This window comes from Onychomys torridus, chromosome 7, assembly GCF_903995425.1.
Source record: "Onychomys torridus chromosome 7, mOncTor1.1, whole genome shotgun sequence".
NCBI classification, from domain to species: domain Eukaryota; kingdom Metazoa; phylum Chordata; class Mammalia; order Rodentia; family Cricetidae; genus Onychomys; species Onychomys torridus.
The window spans coordinates 3,130,233-3,151,305 of NC_050449.1; the positions used below are offsets into that span (position 1 = coordinate 3,130,233).

General features: G+C 39.9%; 2 protein-coding genes across 6 annotated transcripts in view; one reads left to right on the top strand and one right to left on the bottom strand.

Annotated features, from left to right (window-relative positions):
• Window positions 1-21,073, top strand: part of Pdgfd (platelet derived growth factor D) — a 225,821-nt gene that overhangs the window by 90,189 nt on the left and 114,559 nt on the right. The gene's annotated exons all lie outside the window — the stretch shown is intronic.
• Window positions 3,031-4,281, bottom strand: Ddi1 (DNA damage inducible 1 homolog 1). The gene has a single exon (XM_036191664.1). It carries the CDS (start codon window positions 4,279-4,281, stop codon window positions 3,031-3,033), a length of 1,251 nt encoding a protein of 416 aa, XP_036047557.1.

Below are 21,073 nucleotides of genomic sequence, written 5' to 3' on the forward strand. Positions count from 1 at the left end.
TCCATAGGGTCTGATGACCCCCCTCCTGGCTTCTGTGTGACCATACGTACACACACACACACACACACACACACACACACACACACACACACACACACACACACACACACACACACACACACACACACACACACACACACAAAATTATGTTAAAGTAATGTTTAAACAAACAAAACGTGAATTACAAGGCTTCTAAAAGCAGAAAGCTGGAGGGCAAACAGCAAGGAAAGCAGGAAGGGAGGAAGGAAAGCAGGAGAGAGAGAGGAGAGGCCTTGGTCAGTGTGAGCACACTATTGCACCGTTGAAGCAGACCTACCCTACATACCCTTCTCATTAACTTGGATCCATGAAGAAGGAAAGGAATGTACAGCAAGGTTTTAAATGTAAAGTAAAGATTGGAATGTAAACTGTTTTTTATCTTCAAGATTCTGTGAACGTTTGGAATGATTTTTGTAGATGAGATAGGTCATTTGATGTTGGAATAGATCACATGTGACATTGTAAATCTAGTATGTTTGGTGCAAATGACCTTAAGAATGAGTCTGGAAAATACATGCTAAGGATATTGCATATTTTTATCACTGAGATAATCCATGTTTTTTATAGGTGTATTGTTTATTTATAATGTTATTATTATTATTATTTTAACATTTTAAAAATTCTTGTGGTGGAGATGGTTCATACCACAGCTCATGAGATTTCAGAGGACAAGGTGTAGAAGTGAGTTATTCTCTCCTGCCATGTTGCTCTCAAGGATGGAATCCAGGAGGTTAGACTTAGTGGCAAGCACCTGCCACATTGAGCCATCTCACTGGCCCTGACCATCTTCCATTTGTAATTATAATTTATCTTGAGTGCTGATTGGGCACACAGATAAAAAAGACATCAATCCATAGGTCTTTTAACAGCTCTGATTCATGTAACCCTTGACCCAAATGCAGGTAATATCAAAAGAGTGGGCATGGGAACACTACAGCTGAGCTTATGTTAGAATAAAATTATCAGCATTACCAAGAACCAAGCCAAAGAAAGGGAAATGTGATTATTGGGGAGGATTATTTTTTCTTATGACCTTTAGGAATTCTTCAAATGACTTAGATCTTGTTTGGGAAACAAGATCACATTGTGGTACTGGCAACTGTAGAGCAGCCCTACCTTTGAAGCAATTCAAGTAGGTGATTTGTCTAAGTGATAGAGAGATATGCTCAGGGCTGGTACTTCTTAGCTTCAAGTGGATTGACATAATATCAATATTTTTAATTTTTAAAAAATTGAATATTTGTGTATGTATGTGTGATTCCGTGTGAGTATATGTGTATGTGAGTGAGTACTAGCAGAGTCCAGAAGAGGACATTGGATCCCCCTTGGGCTGGAGTTACAGTTAGCTGTGAACCCTGTACATAGATTCTGGGAACTGACCTGGGTCAAGTAAACAATAATCTTCCCACAGAGCTATCTCTCCAGCCCTATAATATAAGCCCTCTTAACAAGTTATTGCCCAAAATAACTTTCCCTACATCTGATGGCCTCTGGAGCTGACTTTTATTCTTAGGTGTTTTAGGCTGGAGCAAAGGAGAAGGGATTCTACTTCCCACTTTAGTTGTACTGAAAGTAACCTTTCTCCAAGTAGTCACAGAGTTGAAAGACCTAAGAAGATATTTTCAACTATCTTTCAACTAACTGAAATCTTCAACTAGACATTGGGATCCTAGACTATACTTTATGCTCATCCTCCAAGCCCATTGCCATACAGATCAAGAAGTACCAGAATTAAAATAAAATGCCCAACTTACTTTTTGTCTTACAATTAATTGCCTTTTCTTTAAAGACAACAAGAAGAATATGCTTTGGGGATTTCTAATCTCTCCATGGAAACATATCAAAATTAAGTCTGGAGGTAGACTTCATAAACGTGACCCGAGGGGAATCCGTTATAGAGAAAGCATAAAGCATCATAAAACTGGTTGTGCATGCTGCCCTAAGTGGGCATTTATAAGACTTAGCTCAAGAAAGGAGTAGAATCTACACCACTTCTCATATCTTTCCTAAAGAAAACCAATGTGAAAATATCCATATCTCTGAGTATGAAAATAATCAGGCTAGGGTTTACCTAACTCAGTTGGTAGTATGTTGTCTGGCATGTACTTCTAAAACCTGGTGTGATGGCACATGCTTGTACTCCCAGCACTCAGTATGTGGATGCAGAGGAATCAGAAGTATAAGATGATCTTTAGCTATATCTCAAGTCTGAAGCTGGGATGACAATCATGAGACACTGTCTAAAAAAAGGAATGTGGAGGGGTAGTGAGGAGGTGCTGAAGATACATGGCTATCAGTACAATGCCTGTTGGGCAAGCGTTAGGACCTAAGTTCTATCTCTAGCATTCACCAGAAAAGAGGGATTAAGTTGGTACTGACTACACTATAGCAGCACTGGGAAGGTTCCAGATTCAGTGAGAGAACTTAAAGAACTAAAGGGGAAAGCAATTAAAAGATGACATCCAACTTTCTCAACCTCTGGACTACACGTGTGTATGTGCACAAACACACACACACACACACACACACACACACACACACACACACCGACCGGGGTAATTCAAAGCCACTGCTATTGCTAATGTGAAATCATTTTGTTTACATGTCTTTATAGTCTGAAAGAACGGCTTTTTTCTAGGAACCTATGCAAAATAAACAGCCCTTGGTTTGGACATGCCCTCCCTGTAATCTGATAGGAAAGACATGTTTTCCTTCTACTAGACTGTCGGGAAACCAACTTGAAGCTCCAGCCCTTCCCCTGGATGAGGGTCAGTGATCTGGGGTGAAGGAATGGACTCCCCCCCCCCTACACACACACACTATGATGAATCAGTGATGACTTACATAGTCATCTATCTGTGAACTCAGTCACAAGGCTAAGGCTGGTTGCTAAAATGTTTTTAATGATGACATTGCCAGTGAGCTTATGTCTTATACTTTCCTGGAACCTACAGCTTGCTCCCTTGTGCAGTGGCTTTTATATAACCTGCTTCAATGCTTTTTTCGAGCTGGACCCTTGACTGGGTGTTTGATATTGCCTGCTGCTTCCTTGTCTGGTGATTCCTCTTGCACCGTTGCACTCACCAGCCTGGCACATAAGGGCAACTCTCCTTCAGGAAGGAAGTGTGTCTGTGTGCCAGTGGTGCCGATCACCAGCACGTCTTTCTTCAGGTCAATGGAACACTGATGCCTCCTGAGCATATCAAGCCCTAGAAGGATATCCATGGGCTGCTCCTCCAGTATGGAGAAAGAGCACTGTAAGAAATCACCTTCAATCTGAATCTGGGCCAGATGAACTCGGCCCACAATCCTCTGTGTGCCCACTCCCTTAGCAACCCCAGCCCATCGCCGGTCCACCAGTCTCATGATGTTACATCTCTCAGCACAAGCTTGGCTCATGATAGTCATCTGGGCACCTGAGTCAACAAAAGCCTTTAAAGGATGCCCATTCACTTTACAGTTAATATAGAGCATAGCCACTTGTCCAAAACTCTCCGGAGCCTCTTCCATAGCAATGTTCATATTTTCTTCAATATTCTGCTGTCTGATTTCTTCTTCTATTCTAGCCTGAGCTTCCTGATCAAATGGGTCAGCAGAATAAAGACGAAACATCTCTTGTTCTCTCAAGGCCCTTTCCCTCTGCTGCTCCATAAGGACCTGAGAAAATGTCTCAAGGTTTCCACTAAGCAGAGCTTCAGCCAAGGCAGGGTTTCGTTCCTTCAACAGGGACAAGTCATGGGGGTTGGAAAGCAACATGCTGCGAATCAGAGCAGGGCTGTCCAGATTCTGCGCATAGACCATATTCTCTCCAGAGGCCAATCCATGGGCTTGTGTTGATGGTATACGTTGCTGATGGTGATAATGGTGATGATGCTGATGATGCTGATGCTGATGCTGATGCTGATGCTGATGCTGGTGTCGGGAACTTGATGTTCCCGGTATGGCTGACCCATTGAAATCTGCTCGTGGCTGGTTTGGGATCCTTCCTGGAGCCCGAAGTCCCACATTGTCCTTCTGAAGTAGTACAACCATATCACCATCTTTGAAGCCATAGGTGCCCAGGGAACAATGTTCATCTGTAAGGAGCTGCTCCATGTAGATGAACTGAATCTCCTCAGCAGGCACACCAGACTCAAGTTCACAGAGGACTCTGAAGTTGCAGAGCTCAAAGTCAGGGCTGACCTGGAGGGAAAAGGTTACCTCTGTGAGGTCCCTACGCACACAGTACACAGTTATCAGCATGGTACAGGAAAGCCACGTTGGCAGAAAACAGTTGGTGGATCAATTGGTGCTGGTTTGGGCGAATGCCTGGCCAGCCCCTCAACACCTTGATATGAAACTCATTCAATTCTCAGAAAGGCAAGGCCAGTGGCCAGAATGGGGGCTGCTTCCCAGCCTCAGTGCCAGCTGATGGCCCCATTGAGCCTCAAGGTAACAAGTCCATGTGTGTATGTGCTGTTTGGAACTTAGAATGTCTGTTTCCATAGAAATAGTTAGTCAAAGCCAGTGGGTTCCAAGCCTACTTAATACAGGCTATGCAGAACATCTAAAGTCTCTTAAACATGTTAATATTCAGTCTGTTTACTATAGACCCATATTCAACATACTTGTTTTTATCTCTGAAACAGTGAAGGTGTGACTTGGACATGACAAAGACTATGCTGTATTCTTAGTAGGACACATAGGTGCCTGCCATTGAGGGTAGATGAGTAAAACATGATCCAGGGGTGGAGTAGCATGTCTTTTGGCCTGCCAACCATACAGAGGCTGAATCCACTAAAGAAATGACAAGCTGAATGCAGAAGGAGGAACATTTTTCTGGATGAGAAAAGGTTAGTCATTCAGAGAGACAAAGGAGAAAGAGAAAGAAGAACCGGAGCTTGTGGTAGGAAGGAAATGGAGAGGAATAAAAAGGATTTGAGACATATTATGATTGCTGTCGTTTCCATTGAATTGACATATAAAAGGAGCTTCTTGCAGCATATGAAGGATATTGGGGGTGGGAGCAAAAGAGCTGCTCAGGAAGCTGAGGGGGCATACTAATAGGGCTTGAAAGCTGAAGACTGAGCAATGGGGGGAAGCAGTGTCCTTGGTTAGATGGTCACTATTTGATGTGGGTCACGTCAAAGACAAAGTTTACATGCAAAAATAAGTCTCTAAAGTGGAAGGCTGGGTAGAAATAGGCTATTGCCTTGCCCAGATGAGTGAAATGAACCTCTGAGGAAACCAGTTCGACACTGATTCTATAGTAAAGTATGTGGCAACCCAGAAGCTAAATGTCTCTCTCTGACCTTGAGCAGCCCCACCACCCAAACATGCACCTACCTCAAAGTAGAGACTGAAGACAAGTGTGATTGGGTAGAACTCTTGTGTACCCATTTTTCTCTATTTTAAAATGTTCTGTGCTATAAAGAATCCACAGGTCTCTCTGGCTGCTCCCACTCAGGTGTCTACTTATGAACCAAAGAGTAGTCACAATTCTGTGCCATGACCTCATCCATATTTAGGAATTTTCATTTGTACCACATCATACATATCAGCCTAAAGAAAATATTTTTATATTTTTAAATTTCTGTTTCTCTTGTTTTTGTCTCAAATGAAAGATTATGTATCACTTCTTTCTTGCTCTAATTATCTGAATGTTTCCATATGTTTCTCCTTTCTCCTTATATTATGAATGTTGACTGAATGGATAATGGGAAGCATTACCTGGATTATGGGGCCACAGTCATAAATGATGTGAAATGCATGCTGTGTCCTTATAGGAACTCACAGTCTAATAGAGGACACATGCATACACACCAATTGGGGAGGTTGGATATGAGAAAGAGACCACAGTAGAATTCTGAATAGCCTGAAGGAAATCATTCATCAGGAGAACAGACATGGAAGATGGTGAGGTCTGTTGAGGAGTAAAAGATTCCTGAAAGAGACAGGTTTAGCAAGATGAGGAGTTGGTTCTGTGGGTGCCAGATGATGGAGAAGCAAATCAGAAGGGGAGGAGGATGCCCTAGTTTAAAGAACTTTTTAATATGGGGAAATATGTAAAATTTTAGGAAAACATAACAAAATTTTCTGGGAAGAACATTAACTACATGGAGAAATTTTTTGCAGACATTTAGACACTGAATTTATTTTTCATTGTTGTTCCATGTGTAAGCTTGCTCATATCTGCATGGGTGCACAGCAACATGGTGGCCAGAGCTTGCAATTAGGGCTTTTACTTGACGACTCCTTACATATTAAGGCAGTGTCTGTCACTAAGACCTAAGCTTGCAGACTTAGCCAGTCTGATTACCCTAGTAGAATCCCTTGGCTCCATCTCTGGGTGCAGGGATCATATGGTGGCAACCAAGCTTGTTTGGCATCTTTTGGGTGCCGGGATCTGAACTCCTGGCCAAACTACTATGTTGCAGGTGATTTATCCATAGAGTCATCTCCCCAGGTCATTTGATTTCTTTACTGTCTCTGTATTCTCATGTTTTCTTAAAGTAAGTAACGGCTTTGTGAGTTTGGGAACAGCTGTGATTTTGGACATCTTGTGCAAGCTATTCTGCTCCAGAAGACACTGGGAAAGCTGGTATTACTGGGATTCAGTGATTTCCTTAAGCACCATGGGACATTTTGTTCTTAAAAGTCTATTAAATTATGGAGATAACTACTAGGGTTGTTTGTTGTGTGTGTGTGTGTGTGTGTGTGTGTGTGTGTGTGTGTGTGTGTGTGTGTAAGCAGCTGAAGTTATTTTTGTAGGATAAAAGGTGTTTTTGTGTTGTACTGTTTTTTTTCTTTTCTTTTGGTTTTGGTAAACCAAAAGTTGAAGGTTTTACATTAAAAGAAACTAACATCTTTTTTTTTTTTTTTTTTGAACCATGAAACTAACATCTTTTTAAGTGTTATCATTGCCTAGATACTAAACAGAATTGAGTTTTATGGGAGTTGTTTTGTTACCTTGCTGTAATAATGTAGTTTTTGTGGCACATTTGTCTTGATTTGTAGGCTTTACTGTTTTACCTTTGACCCATAAGGAAGCAAAGAGTCTCTAGGTCTGACCAGTTAATTCTCATCACAGGAAGGAAGGCTTGGCAGAAATAATCTGGCTTAACCACCCACCCTGCTTTTAAGCCTTTTTCACAAAACAGCTGGAATCTCCAAAGCTAAACACAGTCTCCCCAGGCTATTTGGTATTCCTGGTTTGTATATTGCTTAATTCACTGAATTTACACAGCAGTATTGGTGATTCAAATACCAGATGTATAATTTTCTTAACTCAAATTTTTAATTAAAAGCATCATCTGATTATGTAGTAAACATCGCAATTATAAACACTCCCAAACATCAAATGTCCTATAAATCCCCACTACACAGGCACTGTGGACTGATGACTATAAACTTCACTGCACAGGCCCTGTGGACTGATGGGTATTGGGAACTAACCCAGTTTGCACATGTAGCTAACTGGAGGTTATTACAACTTCTTCTCCAGGAATACTTTAAATATTTCCTGAAATTTATTTCTTGGCAAATGTAGTATAGAACATAATAGAACCTTTCTTTGATAAGTGAGACTCCTGCAAAGTCTTGTGGCTATTACTCAGAAGATTAGTTCTCATTGTATAGTCTAAATACTCAGGAACTGGGGGAGTAAACACTGATTTCATACTAGCTAGGGAAAAACAAGATTTTTTTCTTTAATAAATCCATGGTAAAAGCTTCTGTAATTTGCTTCTTTTTAAAAACGTTAATGCAATGGTTCTCAACCTTCCTAACACTGTGATCCTTTAATACAGTTCCTCATCTTGTGGTGATCCCCAACCATGAAATTATTTTCATTGCTACTTCATAACTGTGATTTTGCTACTGTTATGAATCATAATATAAATATATGATTTGCAGGATCTGATATGTGACCCCTGAGAAAGAGTCACTCAACCCCCAAAGGGGTTGAAACCCACAGGTTCAGAACTGCTGCCTTAATGCAACAATATCAACAAAACCTCAGATAATTAATGGTTGCACAGTCCGTTAGTGTTTAAGGTATTATATATTGCTTTACAAAGCAAAATAAACATGGGGTTTATTTTTGTAAAAAAAAATGGAATGTCTGATTAAATTTTATGCTTTATGTATATAGGAATAAAAGCCTATTTAATACTTCTATTTGCTTACCCTGTTTAGAGTCCTTCCATTACAATCTGCCTGAGGGCTCAGGATGTTGCTCAGTAGCTAGGTAGGCTGCCTAGCTCTGGGAGGCCCTGAGTTTCTTCCCTAGTACTCTGAAAGAGAGAAAGTGTGCAGAGTTAAGGCCCTGAGTTTAGTTCCCTAAGACCAGTGTAAAGTTAGGTCTCCTAGCAGCTGTCAGTAATCCCAGCCCTCCTAAAGCAAGCTGGAGGCAGAAACAGGAGAAGCCCTGGAGATTTGTGGCTAACTAGCCTGGCATGTACTCAGAAGCAAGCAGCAGGACACCCTGTCTCAAACAAGGTGGAAGGCAAGGCTTGACACTGGAAGTGGTCATGGAATTGCCAGACACACATTCACAAACCCACACAGACATGTCATATACACATTGATATCACATCCACACACATTTACAAATAAACACACACAGATATATCATATGCACATGGATATCACACACACACACACACACACACACACACACACACACACACACACACAACCAGTGCCATGCATTACCTTTAAAGTGTAATCAAGACTTAAGAAGAAGTTAAATCAGTACTTGAGAGTTTCAATGAAACTTAGAACAGAGGTGGGTTGCTGGTACAGCACCTGTGGATTAAGAACTGTTTTCCTCCAGCTGCTTTAGATTATTGCAAGAAGGTGTGTTAGAACCACCATGAACCAATAGCATGTGCATAATCAAATATCTATTTGCTAGATATATTAAAAAGAGAAAAGGGTTAGTCTCATCTATCATTGAAACAAAACCACAAGACTGATGAAATATATAAGCAGATATGTAATTTAAGAAAAGCATGAGAATTCCCATCAGTCTTCAAGGAACTCAGCTCCAAGCAGCTCTTCATCCAGTGTAAGTTGGTAAGACTGAGACAGAAAGCATATGCTTGTGTACACACAGGAAGGGGGAGAGAAGGAGCCTGGTATGAAACACAAGGGACAGGACACATTTGTAAATACATAGAAAGGACAATTGAAAGATTCTGTTACTCTCTTGCAGGGAATATTTCCATGGCTACCTTGATTGCTACATTTTATAAACCATTTTCAATCCTTCCCCACCTCTGTCTCTGTAAATGTGTAAAGAACACAGGTGTTTCATATACCCCATGGTTTCTTGTAATCTCTTAATTGTAGTATGGGGATTATCTGCTCTATGGGGCTCATGACTTGCTATCAAGATGCGGATATTATTTGTAATTTCTGAAATAAACACAGTTTATATAAATTTAGTACAAGTTTGAAACACAATGAGAAAGATGTCTGACTTGGTGGAATGACATATATTTGTTTACTTTCAGTCTACCTTAGGAGAATGTTCACATAGTCTTATTCACCATATATGGAAATTATATGATACAAAAATAGTAGGGCTAATAATAAGGCCGTAAGTACATTGATTTTCTCTTAAATTAAGAAAAGCATTCAATTTCTCTGTCATTGGGTGATCCCTGTGTCTTTTTTAGGGTTCTGTTTTCTAGGTAGCCTCCCTGGAGTTATGAGATCTACATGAACAACCTGGACGTGAGTGGGGGTAATGAAGGGCAAGGTTCGAGGGAAAGAGAGCTTAGGGGAGCAGGAGATCCCAGCTGGATGAAGAACAGAAAGGGAGAACAAGGAATAACAGACCATGATAAATGAAGACCATATGAGAATAGGAAGAAGCAAAATGCTAGAGAGGTCCCCTGAAATCCACAATGATACCTCCACTGTAGACTAATGGCAATGGTCAAGAGAAAGCCCGAACTGACCTAGTCTGGTGATCGGATGGCCAAACACCCTAACTGTCGTGCTGGAACTCTCTTCCAATAACTGATGGAAGTGGATGCAGAGATCCTCAGCCAGGCCCCAGGTGGAGCTCCAGGAGTCCAATTGGCAAGAAAGAGGAGGGACTGTAAGAGTGTGTGAATTGTTGAGACCAAGATTGGAAAAATTACAGGGACAAATAGCCAAACTAATGGAAACACATGAACTATGAACTAAAAGCTGTGGAGCCCCCAACTGGATCAGGCCCTCTGGATAAGTGAGACAACTGAATAGCTTGAACTGTTTGGGAGGCACCCAGGCAGTGGGACTGGGACCTGTCCTTAGTGCATGAGCTGGCTGTTTGGAACCTGGGGCTTACGCAGGGACACTTTGCTCAGCCTGGGAGGAGGGGTCTGGATCTGCCTGTACTGAATCCACCAGCTTGAGCTGAATCCCCAGGGGAGTCTTTGCCCTGGAGGAGATGGGAATGGGGGGGGGGGCTGGGGGGAATATAGGATTGGGGGGGGGAGGGGGAAGGACAGGGGAACCCATGGCTGATAAGTAAAATTAAATTAAATTTTTAAAAAAAGAAAAGCATTTACAAACCATAGTCGCTGAAGTCTAGGAATTCCCATAAAGCCTGATCAGAAGCTCTAACACACATAAACCCACAGCAACTAGTTTCTTACGTGAATGGAAATGTTTGCATGCTCCCAACACTGCATTTATGTGCCCGCTGTTCTCATGAAAAGGAAAAAACTAATAACCTTTTGTTGCATTAATAATCATTAAGAATATAATTTTGGGTACCTGTCTCTTTAAACATTTATTTCTGAACATACATATTCATCCCTATAAGCAACAGCTTGCATATGCTTAGAGAAAGTATCAGTAAGAGGACAATGAGGTCTTTGTTTTCATTATACTTTTAATTTTGAAATTTTAGCTTTCTTACATTAAAACTATTTCTGACTTATTTCCACAATTAAATTTTTCTGTGTCAGATTTCTTGCCTTGCTCAACCTTGAATTCTTCAAAATTCCTAACATGGCTCTTTTTCATGACTCATGTCAAAATACGGGGCCAAATAACAAAATGAACACATACCTACACGAAGGAAAACAGTACACTTGACAAAAAGTGTTCGTTAATGCCTTTAACCTACCTCCATGTACATTTCCCACTGACATCAAACCATGCTAAGATATGAAACTATTTTTATTTGATGGCTCTTCTAATTACTTATGTTTTGGGGATTCATCTTACCCTTGCCCCACTTAATTCTTCTAGTAAATAGTGGGAGGCAATACCATTCATTGAAAGCCTCCTAACATAATAGCTCTATAGAGTGTCCAGAAGTATGTGGACAGAATGAATTATAGCTGTTTCAGATTTGTAAAGTTTTCTGTTATCCACCACTTAGAGATGGTCTTAGAAATACATTATTAATTCCTGGTGGTGGCCATTTGATAACTACTTCCCACGAGCATGAGCTGGGCATGTGAGGGCAGCCAGAAGAATGAGAGTCAGTTTCCTTCTTCAAGCAATTGTCTATTAATGGAGATAAAATCCATATATGCCGAGTTGTGCTATGGAATAGAAATTACTGATAAATGTGTAGGATGTGCCAGTTACTTAGAGGAGGTAAATGTATTAATTTGTTCGGGATGGTATGGTGAGGGAGGTTACTGGAACTACCCAGAGTCCTCCCAAGAACTGTAACTGAAAGACTTAGCTATATCTGCCTTTACATTGCACCCACTTGGATTCTAGTGAGAATGCATACCTAGATTTACCACATGATATTTTGATTTTTTTTGTTTGGTTGGTTTTGTTTTGCACCATGTAAACTGTTCTCATGTTTTTCCTGTGCTTGATATAACCATCACCATGCACTAAGATGGCAGAATTGGCATATGAGAAGGATAGTCTACCTTCCTTAAAAAAGCAACCCATCACCCCACACTAGTCTTCACCCCAGCCACAAGCACAGTGGAAGCCTGTGCTTCCTTCCATCTGATGGCTAAAGTCGTCCCCTCATGAACAAAGGTCTTGAGTCAAAACCTGCATGGGTCCTTGTTTCAGCTCACCTGATGAGCATCGCTGAAGATTCCTTCAGTCTTTGCCTGCTATCTGAAAGTGGCCAGCTTTGGTGTTACTCACAGGCTTTTACCTCCTAACCTTTCAGAATAGAGTAAGAGCATACAGTCTGCCCAGTCTGGTCAGAACACTTCCAAAGTTATTGCTCAGCAAGTCCCTTCATTTGTGGTGACATGGCAGGCCTATGTAGAGTAGTTATGTATATTGAAAGCACCCAAGTAAATAAGAAAAGGCTCACTGTCCCCAGACATGGCCACTTGGATATTTGACAAATCCCATGTGTGGGAAGTGGTGCTCCTGTAGCTGTCTCACAGAGGACAGAGTTCCCTTGTTGGCGATTGTGTATCTGTCTCACTCCGCCAGCAGTGAACCGACAGACTGTTGTGGTAATTAATATGGCTGAAGCCCATCTGTCTGGAGAATTTCTTTGAATCCCAATCATGAGAATGAGAACAAAGCCTGATACATATAAGCTAAGGTATTTAAGATGGCAAAGAAAAAGATAAAGCAACACACTTCTTATCTGTTTTCCCCCAGGAAATTGAATTTAGCAGCCTGGACACAGCAGAGTTCCCAGATACTGGCATGATGGCAGGCCTGTGGAATTTCTAATTATTAGAATGCTTGGAGAAGATTCGTGCCTCGGTGCACTGTGTCTGTTCTGAGAGACTGGGCATAGAGCTTCCTCCCCATCCTCTTTTCATTAGTATTTCTATTCAATCACAATGTTCTGTTTGGTATACCTCCTAACATGTGTCGAACTATTGATGTGCTCTTGTGTACTTAGTATAGGAAAAATATCCCCATGCTTTCTCTCGGAGTATCTCTTTGGAGTACAGGAACTAAGCTGTGTGACTATGTACCCTGGCTTCAAAACCAGGAACCAGGTTTATGATACTGAGAAAAAAGCAGATGAGAACATTGATTTCATTTAAAATGAAATAAAATGTCTTAGGCAAGTCAGCAAAATTTCTGCATTTAAAAAAGAGCTGGAAACACTGTTAACTTTAAATAAAGACCCAGTTTTACTTTGTGTACAAACTGCAGTGTTTTCCATCTAGAAAGTGGAGCTGCAGTGGGTCTGTGGCTCTGAGACACTGGACGTGGCGTTCTAAGGGTAACCACAAATTACCACTTGTGAACTACACGGAAAACACTAACACTAGAATGACATCAAAAAGTGAAGCCCTGTTACAGTTGAGAATTCTGACACAGAAGTGGGTGCTGTTCTCCATAGAAATTTGAAAGGAAGACCACCAGCGTTTGAGTTTGCAGTGAGCCAGCCAAAACCAAAGAGAATGATCAAATCAAAGAATCGTAACTTGAATTTGTAGCAATGGATATAGAGCATATGTCTTCAAAATTGGCAGCCAGCCTCTACCCCCCTTGTTCAAATTACAGGGAAGATGAGGTTTTAATAGATGGATTTTTTTTTTAATCTAAAATAGGTAGGAACATGCTAGACAAAAGATACCTCAACAGGGAAGAAAAATATTTCATACTTTTAATGTAACAGGCTCTATGTTAATCACAGCTTACCATGAAATCCTTAATATCTATTCTTTGAAAATGTTGACTTGATCTAGTTGGTGTATCCAAAAGTAGTCTATAAAACACAAAAATTAGAAAAAAATACTTCACACAAAAATGAAGGCATGTTACTATGTTCCATGAAATAATAATGTTCTGTACCAATTGTAGTTGTGAAGAACAGCCCTCTGTGCATCTTGGCACAATCCCTGGAGTTGAAGCTGAGTTACAAATTAGTGACATGGAAAGCCCTTGCATCAGAAAAGATGACATGAAGTCCTCGGGTTCCTCTCTACTTACCTGCAGGTCCATGAACAGACACAGCAGTACTTCTCTGAGCCTTACCACCCTGTTGCATAATGATGGCAGCAATCTCTTTTCAAAACGGTTTAGGTATGGACTCCATGGAATATTAAGCAGATAGCCATCAGAGAATAATACAGAGAGGGATGCAGAAGCTGCTATGGCAAGAATGGGGTGGAGGTGCAGGCTTTAGTCTCCCCAGAGCTACTGAGAGCCTCAGGACAGACTACATGGGCCATCAGCAGTCAGGTGATGTGGCCAAGTATCCCAGGAAAGAGAGGAATGGAGAAAGCAGACACAGAAGACTTCACTTCTATTCCCTGATAGCAGATGTTAATCTGTTCATGAGAAAGACAATAGTAGGGAGTGGAAATGTTGTGACCATGTGATGTTTATGCTTTGGGAGCAGGCGCTGCTTTCTGCCTAGTGCATCACTCCAAATCCACGGACGTCCCTGTAAAGCTGACATCTTTCCATGTCTAGAATATTTGTGTTTTGGTTTCTCTGTCCTTGGGAACTTACCAAGGGGAAGCATGTAGCCATTATTCTGATCTTGCTCCTCCCAAAAGATGGCCTGGGTCACATGCCCAGGATGAATATAGCTTGTGAAGGGACACATGCTATGACTTAATTTGGCATCGCAGATAGAGTCACATATTTTATCCATTGTGTCGGTTCTTCCTAAAATACTTTCTTCTAGGGCCTGAAATAATTTATGTAAAAATGCAATGGATTTGTACCTCACATCACCAGTCAAAATACCCATGCTTAGATCAGGGTTTCATGAGGTGTGCAGCTGTGTCCCTGGGATTGATAGCACACATTCAGTTCCATGGCAGTGCTCTCCACTTCTGCTCTGGATCGACTGCTTCAGAGTCAAAAGTGCCCAAACAGCATTGTGCACATTTATTTAGTAATTCTCACACACAATCAAAGGCAGGCCACACACTAGGTCCAAATAGTGCTGCCCCTATCTGTACAGGTACCCAATAGAGTGTGGGAAAATTACCAGTCCTCACACTTTAAAAAAAGAATGATTCTTTCTCCCCCAGCAGCCAGCAACTGCCAATGGCTCCTAAATAAAAGAGAGGCTTCGAGAGCACCTCCTCAAGTGTGTAACTTTCTTTATATTTTAAAGAGTGATAATATTCGTATCTTGCTGGTGGTCCAGAAACATATGAGGTCTTGATTCAGAGGCTTATGTCATAGCTTCAGTCACTTATGATGCTGTGTTGACAGTGTAACTGGGTAAGAACATGTTCCATATTCTACATACAGCATCTTAAAATCAGGTCTTCTGTGGAGACTGAACAGATTTGATACTTATGTGTGCAAATGTGTAATTTGTATGCACATTTTTGACAGAGGTCCAGTGTCTGCCTCATTGTTTTGACAATATTAGCAAACATTAGAGACACTGACTTCAGCAGCAGTTGTCTGCATGTGGTTTGAATGTCAACCCACTGTGTTTCTCTGCAGAAAATTCATATTCTTTGACCATTTCTGCTACATTTGCAATGTCAGCAAAAGCATGGCAACTGGTGAATTCAAATCTTTTTGTTTTCTTTGTATCATATAATGTTGAAATACATTCTTGAAACATATGTTCAAGGATATTAACATCTATTTGATATCTCCATACTCGGCTGAAAGAGATGAAAACTTCATTTTCACACTAAGTACCAAATTCTGTGTTTTAAGAGAATTTAGTGTTTGGGGCTGCAGCGGGGCCCCTGTTCTTGTTCAGGTTATCTCTTACCATGGGAGTCTGATTAATATTATACATGTAATACACATGTTATACATGTGACACATATGTTTATAGGAGCTTGTCAAAAGCAAGGGTGCTTTGAAGAAGTGTTTATGATCAGCATTAATCATTTTGTTGCAAGTTTTATACCACTTTCCCAGCTATGCTGGGTTCATACATTAAAATATGGCTAATATTAGAGGCAATTTGACTTTTATACATACAGGGAAATTGCTAATTGCTCCTAAAAGAAGCCCAGTGATGCATATCAAATGCAATAGTCTTTCTGCCAGCCTGTAAAACTATATGTGGAAATTTGTGACTAAAGTAAGATTTCATTCTCAGAAGCATTAATCTCTGTGGCTCCACACCACGTTTACTTAAACTTTATGGCTCCATAATGTGTTTCTTGACACAAGATTGTCTTTATGTGATATTAGGCCTGGGCACTCAGAGAAATGTTTTAGTTTATCAGAATGGATCAAAATCACGCTTTCATATACTGCAGTAAAGCTTCTTGCTAGACTCGCCAATGCTCTTTCCCAGGTGCTCAAAATCAACACTTCTTCAATGACTCCCAGTAGGAGCGTTTGAAGATGGTTCTGTGAATCTATCTGTGGTAAATGAATGAATAGGAAAAAGCCTTAATTACAAAAAAAGATGCTAAAATTCTGAGCTCAAGGGAGACAAGGAGCTGCAGTGAACAGGAGCCATGAAGCTGGGAGTGCAGACAGAGGCAGGGGACTGATGGCATGGCAGAGCTCTTGCTTCTCTTGCACGTCTTATGAGAGCTCTGGGTTACTTGATTATACCTTTTACCAGAAGATACTTGAGGTCATATCTGCATCAGAATTTTAATTATATACAAAACTTTAAAAAGTGGGGCATTCCACTCTGGGGAGCCCACACACACCCGAAATGACTGTAACCATTTTATTACATTAGTTCCCACAAAATTGGCTGTGGTTGCCAATTCAAAGGTTTGTGTATCTATGTTCTATTTCTTTGGGCAAAAGTTGTCCCATATTTTTCACTTCCTGACTATCTGAAAATATATATCAACAAGCCTTCAAAAAAGTAAACTGAAAATCTTTACACTTTATATAGTCATTACCCAATGGAATCCAGGAGATTTTAATAGACCAAAAGTAGACTACACATCCCAGTGTGTGTTTGTATATATACCTAAATGAAAATATTTGTTAGGTTCAGACATATGTGCTAAATTTTGGCTTAACATAGAAGTCACAGGAACTAAGATAAAATATGTCACTTATTTTTGTAAGGTCAGCTTGTTCCTTTCTTATGTGGTTGGGACCACATGTTTTGGAAACAGACATCAGAAAAATTGGAGGGGTAAAATCTGTCCCTTGTGAGTGGCAAAAAGTATAGGCTATGGTGATATGGCACTTCTAAACAATAATCATGAAAGCATTATTCTAAAAGCAGTTCAATTTGCCCAGTCTTTTCAGACTGCATACATTAATGCAGTGACCTTCCAAAGGGAGTTCAATCAACTACTAATCTTAAACAATGTTCTGAGGGAGCCCATTAAGTTAGAATTTTAAAGCACACAAAAAGTAGGTGATCAACTGAATCCACACTGTGGATATAAACTCTGCACTTGCTTTTGTGTAGCTATTTTAATGAAGCAAGATGAACATAGTCAGTATATTTTAGTCTATATACATTCTGTATTATCTCAAATTCTTACTTTGTAGTAAATAATTAAAGTCTTCTGTTATAGCCTACTTTGAAACATTCTTCTTTTATTAATAAACTTGCCTTTGTGTGTTACATTCTGCTTTTGTTGTTTGCTAAACTAACTAGGGTAGACAGTCAGTAAGAACAGTCATTTCCATGTCTCCGAGCACTGAAGAGGGTTTTCAGCACTTATGAAATTAGGAGGTGTTAATACCTACTTGAATATGCCACTCACAGATCTCACAGTCATCAGTACTTTTAATATGGCTGTGGCCAAGGTGTGTAAAATTTTCTTCCAATAATAGTCATTTAATAGCCCTGTCTGTCTTAAATTTTGAAGCATACTGTTCTTGTGTATCTTAGTTGTTAGCATATTGAGCTATAGAACAACCATCTCAAAATTCAGTGGCTTAAACCTGAAATAATGTATTCCCTTTCATATCTGGGGTTAGTGGGGTTTGACCAACCTCTAATAGCTTGGATGGTACTGGTTCTTTTCTTCAAGCTAGATCTAGAACTTCTCTGTATATCTGCAACCCTTATCCAAGCACCTCTCAGTAGAATGTTCTGTCCATGGCACTCATGGAAGCTTGAGAGATTGAAAGGAAAACACTGGAGGACCCTAAAGTTTGGCTCAGACTTAGTACTTCCCCCTGAGGTTTCTTACCACAATGAAGGCACATTCTCAACCCCAGCATCAGCAGGCAGGAAACTGAAACAATGACCCTACATAGGGCATCACAAAGACATAAAAGAATTTTTAAAATACAAAGAGATGAAACGGAACAATGTAATTTACCACTGGATTTTTCTCAGGAACTGACCCCCAGGGCATTAGCCTACCACAACAATGATGTTTAAGATATTTTAGTAACAATTCCTTGCTAGTGAGTCAGTCCTTGAAGAATCACTTCATTGCTTGCATTCCTGAAGCAACCACAGCCCAGATGTGATACATGGGTGGGTGTCATTGTCTGAGCCTTTATTTTTAGTCTATAGATAAGAAATAAAAAAAAAAATAGGCATGCCTAGATTAATTGCAACTAAAAATACTTACTTGATTTGCTAAAGATGTTTCTGTAGAAAGAAGGTGTCCATTAGGGAAAAAGTTCATCTTGATTTCAACCTGGCCCAAGGTTCTTAATACAATGCAGATAAGCCCTCTAGCCCTAAAGTTTACAGGAAAACAGGGCCCATAAGCCAGAGTGAGTTCCCCATAATTAATAAATCATTTAAGTACCCAGAATGAACCTAAGATGTAATGAACTTGACATATATCTATTGACATTCCTGTGTTTTAGAACCATTTCCTTAGCTGTAGACATTCATGGAAGAAATCTCACGGGTGGGACATATATAATATGTGGCAATTCTGTAAAAATGCATGAAAAATAAGATGCAAAATGTAACCATTTCCTCAACCTAGTATTCTTAGATGGAGGCAATTTTTTGTAAATTTAAATTGTAAAATACACACCCCTCTGCCTGTTTTCACACATTTTTGAAACATTTGTGTTTCTTTAAGTGTGTAAGTATCAGTTCAAAGTGTAACAATTTAAAATTATTGTGATTAATACTTGTGCTTCCCTATAGATTTTCTCACTCTTGTTAATCTAGAACTTTCAAAATAAGTCTTTATTTTTTACATTCGTGTGTGTGTGTGTGCATTCACACTACGCCATGCCAGTGAAGGTTAGAGGAAAACCTACAGTAGTCTGTTCTCTTTCCACCATGTGGATCCTTGGAATTGAACTGAAATTATCTACTAAGCCATCTTGGCAACCCACAAATATTCAGTTTTCATTTAGAAACTATCAATAAATCATTTATAATACATTAGAAATAGTAAATGAAGAGAATTTGGTGATACGTTACGGATTTTATATTTTCAATGTATTCTTTAAACGGCAGCAGTAATCCTAAACTTACTAGAAAAAAAGGTAATTATTGGTGAAATTATTAAGGCCACTCCACGTAGTTAAAAGGGAGGTTTATTTTGTGGGGTAACTTACAAAAGAAGGGGTAGGTTGCAGGGTCTGGCAAAGGTATAGCGCAGTCCGGCGGTGTTCTCTGGAGAACTCTGCTCGGTCTACCTCCAGCGTCCAGGGTCCCGGAACCAAGAGAGAGCCCTCCTCCTGATCCTTGGTCTTCCGCTTCCTCCTCTGCCCTGCCTTGTGGGCGTGACCATTACCAAAGCCTCAATGGGGGTTGGAACTTCCAGGCCAAAGCTGGGATGGCTGTCTACTACATCTCCCCGTTTTGTCTAAATAAGGAAGTTCTAACCTAATACAAGACTATATACAAAGAGATGGTTATCAAATATTGTCCAGGAGTAAAGAGGGATAATGACCTAGATAAGTTGGAATTACAATAACTGCAAACAATAACAAGCAAAAAACACATAGTAAAATCCAGGGAAGTCTAGGGCATGGGTAGGTGGCATGTTACAAAGATCATTCCAAAAGGTGTCCTATCCTAAAGAACCATTATATATGTATATATACTAAGTTGTAACTATAACTGCTAATCTCCAACCTCATCAAAGACCTGAGAAGGAATATAATAATACCTGAGAAATGGGAGAAGGACGCAAGCAACTTTCAGGAGTCTTGCAAGAGTAGACAGAGACAGCTAGCAGCCTGGACAGTCACCTAATGTTTCTCAGCATCATTGGTGCATTCAAATTGGCTACAGGCCTAGAGTATCTGACAGACCATTTTCAGAAGCAGGAATTCTGTAAGACCATCTTACCCTGTCTTGGCAAAGTATAGTGGTCGCTTTCCTTGTGTCCCGCTTGTCCAGAAAGGACAGCATTTGTACTGTCAGCAGTTGAGGCAAGGGCAGTTCTTTGCCCAGTAGGCCATTTTGTGCCAAGAAGACAAACTTCCAAATGGAAATGTCTTAGAAGCCCAACATTCTCTCGGGATCAAACTGGTGCTGCCAGGAGCAATTGTGTCTCACATCAACAGAATTCTAAGTTATTTAAATGCCATATTCTCTAGGTCCATGAAGTGTTTGAAGATTACCTGTCCATCTGACCTATGTATTTATAAATCTGGATAACCTAACTAACATAATTATAGAGATGACAAGCATAGGTGACATTAACTCTGTAAGTCTGATCTACCTAAACAACCTAAGGACTAAGCTTCCTATAAATAAGGCAAACAGACTGGAAGCAAATGTACAGTAAAAGGACAATGACTTTAAATTGTGACAATACACAAAATATCTTTAACAGAGGTAGGAATGTATAGTGCAATATGCAATATGATAATAATCCTAAATATATATCAGTATAAAGAATATCTTAAACAGAAGTAGAACATACATACAGTATGACAGATATAAATTCACATTTGTATCAATATACAAATATTTCAAATAAGAGCAAAAATATGTGTACACTATAACAAACATAGTTCTGTATTTGTGTCAATATACAAATTATCTTAAATAGGAATGTAAAAAGTTTATATTTGTATCAACGTATAAGAATTCATAACAGTGCAAAGGCTGCTATATTACTAAATTTGTTTACTAATGTATATGATAGTCTACCATAGTATCTTCTACCTATCCATTCCATTTCTTCTTTTCCCTTTTTTTTTTGACATATTTTCTTTCCTTAAGGAGAGTACTGAGTTTAACAGTTTCTTCCACCCCCAACCCTAGAACTATTATCCATAACCCTGAGAAATATGA

Bases quoted from the DNA above. Each gene is read 5' to 3' on its own strand.
- Ddi1 (XM_036191664.1), bottom strand. From the start codon at position 4,281: ATGCTGATAACTGTGTACTGTGTGCGTAGGGACCTCACAGAGGTAACC.